Source organism: Acanthaster planci, linkage group LG04 (assembly GCF_054643075.1).
Source record: "Acanthaster planci isolate LZ-2023a linkage group LG04, COTS_SCS, whole genome shotgun sequence".
In the NCBI taxonomy this organism is placed as follows: Eukaryota; Metazoa; Echinodermata; class Asteroidea; order Valvatida; family Acanthasteridae; genus Acanthaster; species Acanthaster planci.
Window position 1 is genome coordinate 12,901,311 of NC_141780.1, and position 16,336 is coordinate 12,917,646.

A 16,336-nucleotide genomic window follows, 5' to 3' on the forward strand; every position below is an offset into this window, starting at 1 on the left:
GACGGCATAATAAACATGAGGTAAAACTGTTCAAAAGTTTCTTCAAATTAATAAGCAATCATTAAATTAATTGGTTGATTTATTCATTGAATAAACACAATATGCCGATTTCGAACAGTTTCCAATAACACTGTTTACGTATCAAGCAAAGAGCCATTCAACCAAGGGTATGAAGATGGACTAGTTATCAAGTTTAACGTTTTCACCCATGCATCACGGTAGCGTCCGCTCCCAATGTAGATGACGTTATTATCAGTTTTTCTCAGTGACAATTGGTGATGTTTTCAAAATATAAGGTATTCTATGAGTATAATAAATTGTATTGTCCATTAAAAATTTTACCTTTTGTTCATTTTTTTTTATCCCGCAAAGACCAGTTTTATAGGGCATTTTCTTTGATTTGAAAAAATAAACACATAAACAATGCCCCAATCACCAACCATGCTAACAGGCTGTTTGAAACTTCTTGAGCTCCCCAGGTTAAATATTGGTTTGTGAACTCGGTTTGCAAGGAATCCTTGCTCGGCAAGTATCGGCAAAGTACAAGTCATCAATATGTTATTGGTGGTGTGGGGCCTATACCCTGCATAGAGGCACTAACGTCAGTAGTGCACGCCGGTTTTTGTTAATTGATTGGGAAAAATATAAATTAACGGCCAACTGCAAGCACCTCCCGTCTAATCCTACCTCTCTTCATACCAAAGGGTCAAAGCTCACTACCTTTTCCTGTTTTTTTTTATTTTTTTTTTATTTAATGGCTTGAGGGTGCAGAGGACATCCATGTACTAGTAGGAACTTAAAACCATTTAGAACAAAATCTATGTGCAAAAATTAATAATAACGGGATTATAAGACCAGCGTCCACAAAACCCCCACATAAAGACTTAATAGAAAAAAAAAACATTTGAAGCGCAGGGTTTTAAAGTCCAGCCGGGCATGCCGGGCATGCCGGGTTGGACGCCAGTGCAGACTTCACTATGGTCAGGGAGTCTACCTGGCATGCGTGGGCTAATTTAGGGCCAAACATGACACATTTTAAATAGTGTATATATTTAACTGGCGCCTGCAACAATTATCTAAACGGTATTTATAACCGATTATGTCGATTTAGCTGGCTACAAGTAGACATATTGACATGCATATAGAAATAAGCCTGTTAAAGGTTGTTACTACCTCCAGATTTGAGTGCTCAGTAGCCTCTTTGATCTCCATTAGACATAGTGGGCACATCCTGAGATCACATGACACGCTCCCAGCAGGGTTCGATTCACACCGATCGTCACCACTATTTTCGTCCCCAAAAGTAAGAATATTCTTATTCTTCTTATTTTGTTAAATTTCAAACTGGCTCTTGGCTTGGGCAGTTTTTCGGTATACATGTAGGCCTAGGCCTAATTACCGAATAGTGGCGGTATTTTTTCAATACCGAACAGTGCAGTATACCGACTAATGATCTATTCTAAACACCGACATGTCGGTAAACTTGGTATGGAATTTCAATACTGTGTTATTCTTGCTAATTTTCACGGAGTGTGTGCGGAGCTCTTTTGAAATGAAGAAAAACACCACATTGTCATATTACAATCCATTCTTTGTGGTACAAGTGATCCAGTGTCATGTCTGCATTGTCACAACTGCAGAGAGATAAGACGTAATTGTCCAGCATGTGTGACATAGGTCCTAATAATGATGAAAGCAACCCTCTGCAATCTTGGTCAAGACGTTGTTGTGATAATTTAATAAATATTGCATTTAGCTGCCCGATGTATATCATACTCAGTGTTTGCCCCCAAGGGCTCCAGTGAAAAAATCCACAAGCCTGACATGCCGTGCGTACTCGGGTGGGACTCGAACCCACGCCGGATTTCCTGCTTACTATGAGCCACGGAGGCTAGGGCAGACGTCTCAACCACTCGACGAGCTTGTTAATTCGAGTCAAATGTAGCAGCAGGTACCGCGAACAATTATTTCCAAGGATGAATTTACACCTTGGAAAATTTAATTAATATTGGATTTCGCCCTGCCCGACGCGTAGTGACTCGACTCATATATATATATATACACAGCCCGCTGACGCCGGCAAGCTCGGTGGTCGACTCAGTGGTTAAGACGTCCGCACTAGAAAGCAGGAAGTTGTGGGTTCGAGTCCCACCCGAGTACGCTTGTTGTTTTTTCACAAGCCTTTGGGTGCAAACAATTAATATACATTGTTAATAATACACGTCGGAAAGGGTAAAAGTCCACAATTAATTAACATCTCCCCGACGCAAATCCTAGAAAATACGGTTGTTGTGTTGTTTATACGCGAGAGGGCGCTCACAAGATGAATAGCTGGAATGCACGAACCACACTGAAATAGGGTGCACTGCCCAATTCGTGCAATTCAAGGGAAATTCTCCGTCAGGAGGAGGCGTTCAAAAGTGCCCCTGCAGTTTATTTAAAAAAGAAGAAATTGTGTGGCCCAAGAAATTGTGGAATTGTGTAAGAATGACCTGGAATGAATTACCTAGATTTAAAGGCTCCCACTCTGGGAGAAAAATGCTATTGAAAAATTGTCCCAAGAGCCTGTTAAATTAGTGGATGTCATTTGAAAAAATAGCTGCTGAGAGACTTGGGAACGTTCACTTTTTGGAGGGTGAGTTTTTCTGGGAGAATAATTAAAAATTTCATGGTTAACCTACTAAAAATTCAGAATCAATTGAAACCTGAATGACCCCAAAACATATTGTTTATGTTTGAAAGGCCTGACGGACTCCGGTTGCTTGCACCGGGGCTGCGAACGTAGTTGAGTTTTACACTGTTTCAATGGTGCTTATAATTCAGTGCACCCGCAACCAAAGACCAAAGTAACGATCTTTGCCCGCAACGTGGCTGGTTGTGGTTCGTGCGTTCTAGCTATTCGTCTTGTGAGCGCCCTCTCGCGTATCAAAAACACAACAACGTCTTGAGCATACAAGACTACATACAGTTGGCAAGCCCAAACAGCTCCCGGATCAGCTGCAGTAGTAAAGTAGGCCCCTATCAAAAGGTTTCAACTCGTGCTAAGAATCTTCTTTTGTGTTTGGATGAAATGCCGTATTGGCAAATTTCTTTATGAATTCTGCCGTTTCCGGTAGGTGTGTGCTGCCAAAACTTTGAGGAGTTTATAAGAAATTTTCTGCAGAACTTTACTGATTTATCGGCCCCAATCCATGCAATCAGTAAGGGCCTAATTAATTGGCTTGGACCTTTGGGGGATTTCTTGTCTAGGCCTACATCTAGCCCAGGTTGGACGTTGTCTTCATTTCATTACGACTGTCCCTCCGTAATGTAGAATGGTCAGGGAGTCCACCTGGGCTAGGCCTACATCTATCTTATCTACGCTGAGTGATACTCGGCAAAGTCCACTTCTGGATATTCACGCGGAGCAAGGGGGATGTTAATTTTGTGCTAAAGAAAGGAAGTAAAACATAAAGTGCAAGTAAAAAAAAAAGAGCTCCAATCTTGGGGCTAGTTATTAGCCCCAAGTTAGTAGCCCCACTCCGGGAGCGGAGTGGATGTCGGACCCCACAGTTCTAGGGGTATGTCTTGAAGACGTCCACCGATGGAGCTTTTAATGAGGTTTCCTCTAAGTGTGAAACCAAAACCTTTATTGCTTTCAAAATGGCTAATGAAATATGAAAATGGGCTTAGATGGGACATTAGGGTGTATTTTCAAGGATTCTGGTTTGAAAATTGTATTTGTCTCACACCGTTTATAATTCAGCCATGAAACATCTCAAAGTTTGTTGAACCATCCATAGTTTGTTGCAGGTACATGTATGCTGTCATGTTGGTAGTGTGTGCAAAGTTCAATATGTTTTCAGATTTCCATTCAAACTTGGCCGCAGAGTTCATTCCAGATTTCCCTGTGATTATAATATTAATTGTAATCTGTTTACAGAAGGCATTTCAAGTGTACCTATCCATACATCAAGACCCCGTTCATTCACCTGCAATGCTCCCAAATGTCCAGAATCAAATTATTCATCCCTGGCATACATGTGTATACCCTCACACACAGGGTATACATGTACATTTTCCACATTTGCACACACACACACACACAGAGTCACCACATAAACCTATATCATGTGGCGTACGTAATGTGCATATACATGTAGTTACTGGTTGTATGTGTTGATAAAGGTAAGTTTGCATTATTTAGATTGGATGTTTTTGCATTTTTCACCAGCTCACTCAAAAGTGCACAGAGTAGTAAAGGCAAATTTACAAAATGCAGTGTGAAATAAAACAAATGCCAAATCTCATTAGCTTATAGGAGGACGCGACTTCTGCAAGACTTTTGGCCAGGGCGGTGAAACAACCTGAGGTGAACGCACTGTTACCGTGCAAAAGTGCATTCACCTTAATGCCCATGATATCTCCCAGCTGCGTACCAGGACTTCTTGTTTCAAAAACAGTCCTATTCCATATTTTACTGACTTATTTTATAGTCTCAGTCTGAGGTTTATCATCAACATAATCATTCTGTATGTCATCTACGTACGACAGTTCCAACCCTGTTTCCTTACTATCCTGCTCACTCCGTTTTTTGTCATTTTGTCTATTTATAATATTGGTAATATCTTTTTATCAGTTTTTTATCTGTAGTCGTAAATTTTAGTCAGTAAATTTTTATTTCAAATGTATTTTTTTATGTACTTTCTCCAATATCCTATATTTATAATTTAAACTTGATGTTGCTAATTGTTGTTTTTATATTTATATGTACATTCCTTTTGTAATTTTTATATTTTTAATCAATTGTAATTTTACCACAATTTGGCCTTTGACCACGAAAGTAAAAGTGATAAATTAAAATAAAAAAAAGGAATGTAAAATGCATGTATTTTCACCTGGCACTGACCCAAGGTCACGCAAAGTTGTGTCTGCAAATGGGCTTGTTTGTTTGACATGGATCTGGATCGCAATCAGTGATCCCGAAGCTGGTTCGCACCATCTATTAAGTGGGTTCTAGTGTCAGTGAACCAGTGCAAGATCACTGATCGTGAGCCAGAGGCAGGCCCTTAGGAGTTTATCTAAAGTCGAGCACATGATGAATACATGCACAACTGTACATGTACATTGCACCTGCACATGTACTTGTGAACAAGTACATATACACAGTTTAAGCACTTGCTGACCGCATTATTTTGTGTCTCACATTTCAACTCTTACGAAAATGGCAAAATAATTTAACAGCCAACTTTTGTTACAAACAGCCAATTGCAACAAAATGCTGATTTCATGAATCGTTTGAACAGGTTTTTTTATATATTTGTATGATTTGAACACTCTGGGGAGGGCCCACAGAACAGTATTTGCAGGTACAACAGTACGTACACAGTACCCAACTTTTAAGTTCAAACATGGTCCACCTCCACAGACTTCTTGGACTTTGTGTGTGTTTACAAAGCAAACAGAGACTAGAGTCAGTGGGAGGTGAGTTGAGGGGAATAGGCAATTAAACCTTTCAGTTCTCACGCACAGCTGGATAGTGTTTACATGTCCCCAGCACAGAGTTGTGCTGTAGGTGGTACATTGTATCAGTTTGTTGCTGATGCAGCAGACACTGGGTGGTACTTTCACATGTAGAGTACGCTTCTTTTGCCGTATTTGAACGAAAATAACAGAACTGCGCATTTTCGGTTGTTACAAACTGAATGAGCACTGTTTAAGGAAATTCAGTGCATTTTTGTTTTTACAAAGTGAAAATTGTTGAAGTTTCCCTGTCAAAGGTTTTCCACGTATCGATATATACATGTACTACACACAACTCCACAAATAGAAAGAACAGAGTGAATTTGTGTAAAAACCAAGATGTATATCTGCTTCATGCTTGCATGTCAGTTCATAAAAACCACAGTTATTTTGCAGCTTGTCAGTGTTGGCTGTGTGTGGGCACACCCAGGTGTCGATCAGGTTGTACAAAGCAAATTTGTTTATCACGCAACTGAAATTCAGAAAGTCATGTCTGCTCACAGTAACTTTGTTTCAGTTAGTGAAAACGATGGTGAATTGTCCATTGTCGCCCATGCAGGTGATTAAGTTGAAGTTATGGCCCAACCGCAGCATGACACCATGATAACAGATGACATTGGGGCTGGAGTCATCCCACAGATAGTGAACCCCTTGCTTCAGCAGGAGAGGGACCGGGCCACCTTGACTAAGGACCTGGTCACACGGATGACATACATGATTGACGGGGGGCAGGACAGAACAGCGCGCAGACGACACATTGGTAAGTGTAGCATATACAGGCTGTGACATGCAAGGGTGAGAAAGGTTGGGGCCTCTATGTCCCATGCCCACAAGATTCAACGGGGGGTTTATCCGGTTTAACAATGATACTAACGAGTGTTACCAGAAAATGCTGAATTTCTGTGTGTATTCTAGATGCATGCACAAATGGGCTTTGCCAGTCATTCAGTCAGCCATCCAGAAGTACATATAAATGTACCTGTACATGTACATGTAGGTAAACAGATATTTCCTGAGATTTTCAATAAACTCAAATAGCTGATAGCTAATTTCCTCCTAAAAATGGAAAACTTTGAGTCAACTACTAAACCAGCTAAATCCCTAATGCTGTTGTTAAGAGCTACAGATTTGTTCCGAGATTTATTTGGAAGTCACATGCAGTTTTTGCAAAATAGTAGGCCAACGTCCCCTTTAATGCACGATATTGCCATGATTGCTGAGCCGTGCCAAATTCATTCCACTTCTTCCAAGTATTAAGCGTAGAAATTCATGTCCTGTGTGGTTTTGAATCTGTGGTCACTACTCTACATGTACAGCTTGGAATCCACTTCCAAGGAAATCAGTTGGGAAATCGCAACATACATGTACATTCCCAAAACTATCTATTCAACTCAGAGTCAAGGTTGACATCCACCTGCTGTTCCCTGTTTCGTTTTCAAAGAGCTTATTGTCCCTGAAACCAAGTTTTTAAAACAATCCACTAGGTAACTTACCAGTGGTAAAGGTGATGGGAACAAGAAGCTTCTGCAAGATGAGTCACAAAATTAAACATAGAACTGCATTTATTTCTCTAAGTGTTTCTGGTTTATTAACATCAGACCAAACAAAATAATAGCCATTCTTCCTGTTACATTGAAAAAATAAGTTGGGTAAGTGGGTGGCATCTTTCTTTTTCTTCTAAGTTTTGGGTCAAAAATTTTAGGATGGAGAATCTTATTTTCTTTTGATTAAAAAGTGATTTTGATAGTCTGCGGTGTGTTCCATCCACTTTTTTTTCTGCGGAATTATAATTTGAGGATCAGTCTTGTCCAAGATTGTGTCCAAGTCAGAACCTCTTCAAACAATTATATATTTGTGTTGTACTGACATTTCGATAAATTAATATCCCAAAATTGTCTGAAAACTCATACAAAACCCGCATGATAGCACAAAAGGTTTGCGCACTCCGCACCTGTTGTCACGAAACTGCTATTGCGTCGACGAAAGCAAAAATGTACTAATCTTATTTCAAGCCGTAAATTCACTGTGAAATATGTGCTGCTGCAAGTAACAGTGGAGATTGTTTGTCACTACTTTTAATCACACACGAACGGCTGTGAGGAGTCTCACTGACACAGGTACATGTATGAATAGTGATGTTTCACAACACAATGACCGGCTGATCCCGAGATGCTGTTTACACACAAGGCTTGGGCTTCGAGCCTAGCCACACCAGTGTAGGCATGTACTGTACTTAAATGTAGCTCTACATGTAGTACTGTTCGATGTCTGAACCAAAGATCGTGCACCGCATAGAGAAAATGGCGCTTACGCAAGGAAGGAAAAAACTGTCTAAACCTGATAAACTGGTGCAGTTTAACAAATTAATGGAATGATAATGTCCGATATGCATCCAATTTCCTTTTGACACCGAGATTGGGGTGAGTTGGCGGCATGATGCACGCCCGACTGTCACCTGCATTCTATTACCAGATAGGTCCAAGTCATGTACAGTACATGTATATGCAAGTGCGGCGAGTTGTCCGTGATGCTAAACCCATCCAAACTATTTCTTGCAAGAGAAATCAGTCATGTCAGTTTAGGCGATATTAAAAATATAAAGCTATATATTTTAAATTACTATCAGACATAACTTTATTTTCAATTTACTGCACATTTTATCATACATGTAATTCCCCCTTCCCCCCAAATATTTTGATTCACATTTTTGTATCACAATGCTGTATATCATGGCATTTTAGAATAGCGATTATCGATGCATCAGGGAATCATTGCAGCCCTATTGAAGACCTTGTAAAGCACTGATATGTTGTTGCTTATCTAAATCTCATTGTTCTTTCTCCTTTTGGTCCATTTATGGTTTTACAATTATTTCATCTGTTTTCTTGCGATGCCAGAATCCTGTCTGTTTGCAGACCCAGTGTTCAGTGAGCGAGACCGCTACATCAGAACCTCTGTGGAGACCTTTGACATCGGTGTGGAGCGATCCATTCGGCTAATTGACTTCAAGAAGGTTCACAACATCACATTCTCAGAGGTCTGGGATTATATCTACAGGTAAACAGGGTGAAAACAGAGTGTTCAAGTTGTTTGCTGTCATGTGGTCCAAGGTACTTGTACATGTACACTCCAACAGTCTTTTGTGCTCAAACTAGCATGCTTCAGTCTCGTTGTTTAACAAATACGGGTGATGCGCAATGCAGTGCACAGCCAAGCGGTTGCCATGGGAAGGCCAGTTTTGGCAGTGCAGTTTTAGGAAATGGGCGACAGTTACCAATTGTTTCCTGCGGTGTACAATTGTCCCCCGAGGGTGTACAAAACCCATGGACCCCGTCACAGCAGGCAACAGTTGTTTTGTTATACCATAGTCATAGATTAAACTGTAACAGTTTTATGTGTAATATATGCATATTTTATTACTAGATAACTTAAATCAAAACACTTTGACAAATTGAAACACTTTAACAATGAATTAGATATTAAATTAAAAGGAAAATGATTGATTGTGATATCATTTGTTGACTTTTTTGGGGGGGGGATGAAGAAATCTAGGATTCATAACAAACTGGTTAAATTACTTGGGAAACATGGGATTCATAAAGCACTGGAATTTTGTCAACTGGTTGAATTTCAACACCAAATTCCGTTGAAAAGTATAGACAAGATTGAAGATCATACGAGAAGAGACAATGGCATGAGCATTTTATAAAATAATGGCAATTGTAGCATAAACAGTGATTGGAGCATATTCGTGTTCCATTAACATAGCTGGGTACACGAACAGAGACCTGCTAAACTCTATTATTGTCAGACTAAAGAAAATAACACATGCAAATGGACAAAGTGCTTCAATGTCCCCCACTCAATGCACATCTCCTACAATAATAGGCGCTAGAACTGTGCACCGCAGCTCTCCACCCTTGTACCCAAGATGACCGTACAATTACACAATTACACGACACATCAATTGTGGGAAAGATCACCATTATCCATCATTTTTTGCTGCCTGCCAATATCGCAAGTGCGCATGACGTGTGAATAATACATGTACATGCTCAATTTGCGACCAATAAAAATTCACTTTCTAAGACCGTGGTATAACAATTCTATTTGTTGGCTGCTCTTTGGGAACTTGAATTAGTCCTGATGTTTGTTTGTCAGGGAAACAGAATGTTTTTTTTTTTCGAGTAGCAGTTTTAATTAATCCCTTTTTTCTTTCTATTCTGTGGAATGTCCTAAATGCATCAAATATCTCCCCATATTGTCTACATGTATTGTCTACATGTACACCACACTCAAATGCAAATCGCAGCAAGGCGGTCGGTCATGCTTTTCTTGATTGTAACCTGAAAAAATGGTCCCTCTGCAGCAACCTTATGGTGAAGCACTGTTCTGTGAATTGACCCATTGATAATAACAGTGAATATAAAGTGCTCATGTCCGCCAGTACTATGCTCAAGGTGTAACTTCATTACTATCCCTGCCCACTGGGGCCATGTACCAGTCAGTTCCTAACAACCATCTTGGCCCCTTGAGTAGTTGTCCAAAAAGACATTCAAATTTACAAATAATAATGAATAAAAAGTATATGTAATACATTATTAAAACTATCACAGTTACAAGACTACAGTTAACAACCAATTACAACTCTTTAGCTAAAGAAGGTATGGAAGAACGCTTATAATAATAATAATAATATGATGCTCAGTGTTACACCTTGAAACCACAAAAGTGAAGGTGGCTCTGTTCCTACGTGTAAGTCAGGTATTATTTTCTTGCCGTGGTGGTAGCATATCCTGAAATCTGTCGGAAGCAAGCAATTTTCTTCCAAATTTAATGAATAATTCAGACTGTCTAATTCACAACTCTTGTTATATTGATGCCCCCAAATTATATAACAAGCCTGCTTTTGCACTCTTTCAATCAAATTAATTTGTTCTTTGGTCATGTTGGTGATGGATGAATGCCACACTGGGCATGCATATTCCAGTATTGGCCTACCGGTAGTGCATGAAATATAAACTGCAACCATGTGAGACTTAGGGACATCGGCTTTTTTGAGATTTTACAATATACATGTCTAATATAATTTTCGAGAAGTTTTAGAAATTATTTCCGAAATATGCAAATGCCACTTTAAATCATTCTGGATAGCAATTCCCAATATTTTGAAATGTGAAACGTGGGGTAAACTTATAAATCCAATTATACTAAAGGTATAGATCTCGGAATGTTGCATTTTAAAAAGCTGATAATCATGTTTGACATTTTGATGGCTTAGGTAGCACATCATTTTGTTGACACCATTCAAATAGATTAATGAGATAAAATTGCATTTGTGATTGATTTCTAAATTTTAGAACTTGCCTGAGAGTCAGATTGTCCATGTGCACATACATGTACATCCATTGTCTGCAACGATCTATTGCAACATCATTAACAAGTATCAAAAACATAATACCAGTAGGACCCAACCGTGTGCATTGAAGTACCCCACATGTGATTTTACACATGGATGAGATCTGTCCATTCAATGTAGTGTTTTGGGTACGTGTTGTAAGAAAGCTGCAGACGATGGGAACCCAAGGTTCAATAATTTTTGAATTACAATTGTATGATTAACCTGATTGAAAGCTTTAGTAAAGTCAATTGTACATGTACATAATTGTGCATAATGACCCAGCTTATCAATTCCCGAAATGATAAAGATTTAAAAGATCTACAAGATAAGAACCGTTCATATTGCCATACTGTTTAATGTCTAAATTTGATTTGATATCTTGTAAAATCAATTTGGCTATAAATGATTCAAATACACATGCAAAAATGGGAGTGAGTGCAATTGGTGTTAACTGATCCAAAGAAGTAATTTTTTTTCCCTTTGGTTCAGGGACAAGTGTAGCAGTTCTCCACAAGTCCAGAAAAACCTTCTCTGACACAATTGTTGAATAAATGTATCAAAGGATTGGCAATTTCAGCAGAAAATTCATGTTGCTGTCCTTCACCACGAATAGCCTGAAATTCCAGAAAATTCCTTAACAGGCAGATCTTAATGATGACCAGCTTTTGATGGATTAAGGCTGTGAGACCTCAGTTGGTAAGGCAATCAAACACACTAATTTGTCTCTTTTCAAAAAAAAACTGTATTCAAAACTAGGGATAAAAACATTTGCACATGAATACGAGACCTAAGTTGGCTGAGCTCTGACAAAGGTGATCAAGTTACTTTAAAACTTGATAGTGATAAATTACAGGTGGTAGTTCAGATGGCCGATAACATGGTAACTGCATGTTATCTAAAGCAGGTAACTAATTGCAAATACATGTACCAGCAAAGTGATTGTTAGTTTGTTCAAGAATCTTCTTGGGATCATAGAAGGCTCCAAATAGGCAAGTTACATTGTAAATCTATACGTGGTTTCAAATTGAAATTGCCAATATTCTTCAACTGTTGACGCCATTTACAAGGTTTATTAGACCTGAATGATGCCATCAAATTATAATATTTAGATTTCTGCTCACTAGTTAAATGTTGAACTTTATTGCCTAATGATCTCCATTTACCTTACGTGAATCCATTTGCCTTTTATCATACACTTCCTGACATTCTTGGATTAAACGTTTTATACCTGGTGTAATCGAGGGTTTATCTTTCTTACGTTGGATAAAGAAAACTTCTGGAAAACAAAAATTATGCTGATCGATCACATCACAGCCTCTTGCCAGTCATAATGAAAAATCCAGTGGCCAAAAGGCCTAACTAAAGAATCCCTATATAGCCGGGTAATAATCTATTTTTGGAGATTGTTGAGACACAGATTCAACAGTGATGCAACAGTGATCGCTTGCACTCATTGGAGCTAAACGTCCAATTTTCTGAAACGTTGCTGGATAGTTTGTAAACACTTTGTCCAATACAGCATTCTTCCATGTCAAAAATGACACTAATTGAGTCATAGCCAACTCATTTCCAATACTATTATATTTTAGATCATTAAAATCTCCTACTAAGATTATAATTACTGACATATCCATGCTCCCAATACTATCCGTCACACAATAAATGTGCTCAATAAGATCTTGTTTGTATATTGCACCAGGAGGGAAATAAACAACTCCGATATAGAGATTACTTCATGAACGTTTGGAAAATTTTAAATTAATTTTTATCTGCAAACATTCTAAATTGCAAGTATGCCTAGGTAGTAATTGCACGTTGGGATGATTTGCAACATACAAAAGTACTCCACATATATGACATTCATCAAACGTGAAATCCATTAATGTTTGCCATTTGTGTAGAGGCATTATCCAACCAAGTCTCTGTGATGGCTGCCACATCAATGCCAGTAGTATTGAGCAGTAATTGAAGATCATCTATTTGGTTCCTAATTGACCTGGCATTTGTAAACATCAAGTGAGGCAACAGTGGTGAAGTCTTTGGAATCATCGGTAGCCACTGGATCAGAATAACAAATTGGGGTGACTTCTGATTAGTATCTGTTCTGATCAGTACATGTACTCTGCTCAATATTGCTACATGTATTCAAATGTACATGAAAACTTAACCTTCCCTCGCAGGTACCCATTTCCTGCTTATATCCCCCCCCCGACGGGGAAGAGGCAAATATGACCAGGTCACACACAGTACATGCCCATTCTGGATGAGAACCCCTTACCCTATGATCAGGAGTCAAGGCTTCGAATCCAGCAAAAGCACACCCCGGGCACATTACATTATTCCTTCTTTTCTTTCATTTGCCTCCTTTCAGCCAGCAGTTAGTGATATGGTTTTACTATCAGGACACTTCTGCTAGTCAGTGATTCTTATCTTTGTTGAATGTATTAACACATTCTTTTCCACCGTGTCAGTTGTCCAAGGATTGAATTTTATGAAACTGCAGTTTTTAATTTTTTTCTATGTTTTCATGCTAAGGGGGCATGTGGCCAAGTGGTTAGGGTTTGTGGCTTCCAATCATAGAGTTGGAGGTTCGAATCCAGCTGCTGGCAGTATGTTGTGGCCCTTGGCAAGCCTCTTTACCCCTGCTTGCCTCTCTCCACCCAGGAGTATAAATGGGTACCAGCATTAGCTGGGGAAGCAACCTGCGATGGACTGGCATCCCATCCAAGGGGGAATAGCAATATTCTCAGTCATTTCATGCCAAGGAAACCGGAGATAAACACCGGCTTGATGAGCCAAATTGGCTCGTACCAGACTTGCTTTCATGCTAAACTTTCCTTGAAATGGTTACACAGTGATAACAAGGCATCAGTGGTTTAGTACAGTGAACTTGTGCAAATTTCCACCTGGTTTAGAAACACAAAATGTGGCAATGATATGATCACTTTTTTATTTCCCATTTTTTATTCATCTAGGGCCCTGTCCAATGACTTGACTTTTGGTGTCCACGACTTGATGTTTGTCACCTTCATTGAGAACCAGGCCACAGAGGAACAGAAGGAACGCTGGCTGAGTAAAGCTCAGGATGTACAGATGCTGGGGACATATGCACAGACAGAGTTAGGCCACGGTGAGTTTGACCAAGAGGTTGATGCCGAGGGGCCAGAAATAGTCGTTGTATCAGCAAACATTTGCCTGCCCCTGGGGCAAGTCAACCAGTGGTTGATATCTGACCGGTAACCTAAGCATGAAGGTACCAGGCACCATTGTTTGGCATGCGCAAGGGATTTTCCACTACGAACACAGGACGAGGGTTCTCCTCTTTTTCTCTGTTTTCTCTGAATGATGCTATCAACATTCAGAATTTGCATCTTGGCATGAACAGAAAAAAAGCCCTTTTTAGCTTGTTATAGTAAAGCTCTGAAGACAAATGACACTGTGTTTGATTTGGATGCTTCCATATTTATTTAAACAGATAAAAGCAGAGAAAACATGTTTTCCTTAGAGGTGCTCTTTAATACTAAGTACACTTACAAATTATAAGACCGGTGCAGGGCAAGGTTAGAGGAGAACACAAAACAATGCAAAAATACCCCAACGTAAAGATGACCACTAAACCAAACAAAAAAGAAGACTGGCCCACCTCCCCAGTACTTGTATGTGCACCAACCTTACATATCCGTAACATGTAGTCAGGCAAAACAGAATGACAAGAATTGAAACAGACTGAAAGTAATTGTGTAATGCATGCAAATATGTGGCACGCGAAGATCTTACTCCTTCAACAGGCTTTTTCTTTTTTTAATTAATATTTTAATCAAGACAATATTTAGCTGTTGCCGGCAAATGTAGCTAAACAGTATTTAGCCAGCTTCTAGCAGACAGTGCCCTCTTTGGTGAATATGAGTACTGTACACTTGTGTACTATACTTACTGAATGCCAAGTAGGTGTGGTGGTCTTGTGGATATAGTGTGTGCATCTTAATATCAAAAGAAACTGGCCCAGCTGGGTTTGATCCCCGGCTGGACTTTTTTTGATCATCCCCCCAAATTAAGATTTTTCTTCTCATCTGATTTTGAAATTTGACTCAACATTTACACGTGTAATTACAGAGTAGTACTTTTTTTCCCGATTCATGGTTCTGGAAGATATTTTTAAAGGAGAAAACGTCCAAAATTGAACAATGGTGTTATTCCTAACTTATGAATGTGAAGTCACAAAGACCATGTACATGTATGTTAGAGAAGAACCAAACTAAGATTTGTCCTGGCAAGAGGTTCAAACAGTTACTGCACATGTGCCCGGAGAAAAATATCATAAAGGTAAGTTTAGTGGCGACAGCTGCTGATAAATATCCACTGCCTTTAATCAATTAAGTGCTCATCTCACTCTCTGTACAGGAGTAGTACTTGTACTTATTTTATGGGTTGGGTAAAATAAAACTCCTATCAATTATTATAAATACCAGTTAAGTGATGAAATAATTTTCAGAAGGGAAACCACATGTACGTGTACCTCTGTTGGTAAGGCTTTTTTTCCTACCTCTAATGTGTAGGTACTTACCTTCCTGGATTGGAGACCACAGCAACATACATTCCGTCCACCGAGGAGTTTGTCCTCAACACTCCTAACCTATCATCCATGAAATGGTGGCCAGGAGCATGTAAGTTCATTGATGCAGAGTGTTTAATCCACAGGTACAGCAGAGATGAAGTGGACTTGAAACTCCAGCCTCTGCGGTACTGTACCAGTCCCCTAGCAAGTGATAGAGGCAAGATATGCCTTCATAATGACAATAGTTGCCACTTGTGTTTGTCTTGTTGGTACTAGTCCTAAGCTAAAACACCAAATACCATTATGCCATGAGTCATGCTCAAATTTAGAATTCTACCGGTATGGCCCTCATTACATATGCAAATTACCCCAGAAATCAGACATGTGCAGTTCAAAGTATCCAGCTGAAACATATATGAATTGACATTGCTGCCAGTCAGAGCCAGAACGACCCCTCATGTGAATTTGACTGTGTGCTGGGGCAGTGTGGGCTAAAAACAGTGAAATGATATTGAAAGAAAGTTTATATGCTAATAACATACAGAAGAAAACGAATATCACAAGCTAAACCAATTTAGGTGTAAGCATGAAATGGAAAGTGTGCAAGGTTGCATATGTGCCTTTGCTGGTACATGCACCTGTATTCACCAAAATGGTCAGTGAAACTACATGCAAGTGTAGTTCTGCAAGGATTTTAACATTTCTGTTTGTGTTGATATATTTCAGTGGGCAAAACTTCCACCCATGTTATTCTGATGGCACAGCTGATTATAGGGGGAAAGAAGTACGGCCCACACGCCTTCATGGTGCAGCTGAGAAGTCTGAAGGATCACAGTGTGCTTCCAGGTAAGCCTTGCTGTCTAGTCACCGGTTATGTG

General features: G+C 39.4%; 1 protein-coding gene across 1 annotated transcript in view; it reads left to right on the forward strand.

Moving 5' to 3' along the window:
- Nucleotides 1-230: 230 nt before the first annotated feature.
- The window catches only part of LOC110988538 (peroxisomal acyl-coenzyme A oxidase 1-like), a 16,716-nt gene continuing 610 nt past the window's right edge, over nucleotides 231-16,336 (forward strand). Inside the window, exons 1-6 of the mRNA XM_087135531.1 lie at nucleotides 231-296; nucleotides 6,062-6,262; nucleotides 8,400-8,559; nucleotides 13,879-14,033; nucleotides 15,460-15,567; nucleotides 16,185-16,333. Of these exons, the coding sequence (XP_086991657.1) occupies nucleotides 6,079-6,262; nucleotides 8,400-8,559; nucleotides 13,879-14,033; nucleotides 15,460-15,567; nucleotides 16,185-16,333 (756 nt within the window). The 5' untranslated portion in view covers nucleotides 231-296; nucleotides 6,062-6,078. The remainder of the gene's footprint in view (nucleotides 297-6,061; nucleotides 6,263-8,399; nucleotides 8,560-13,878; nucleotides 14,034-15,459; nucleotides 15,568-16,184; nucleotides 16,334-16,336) is intronic.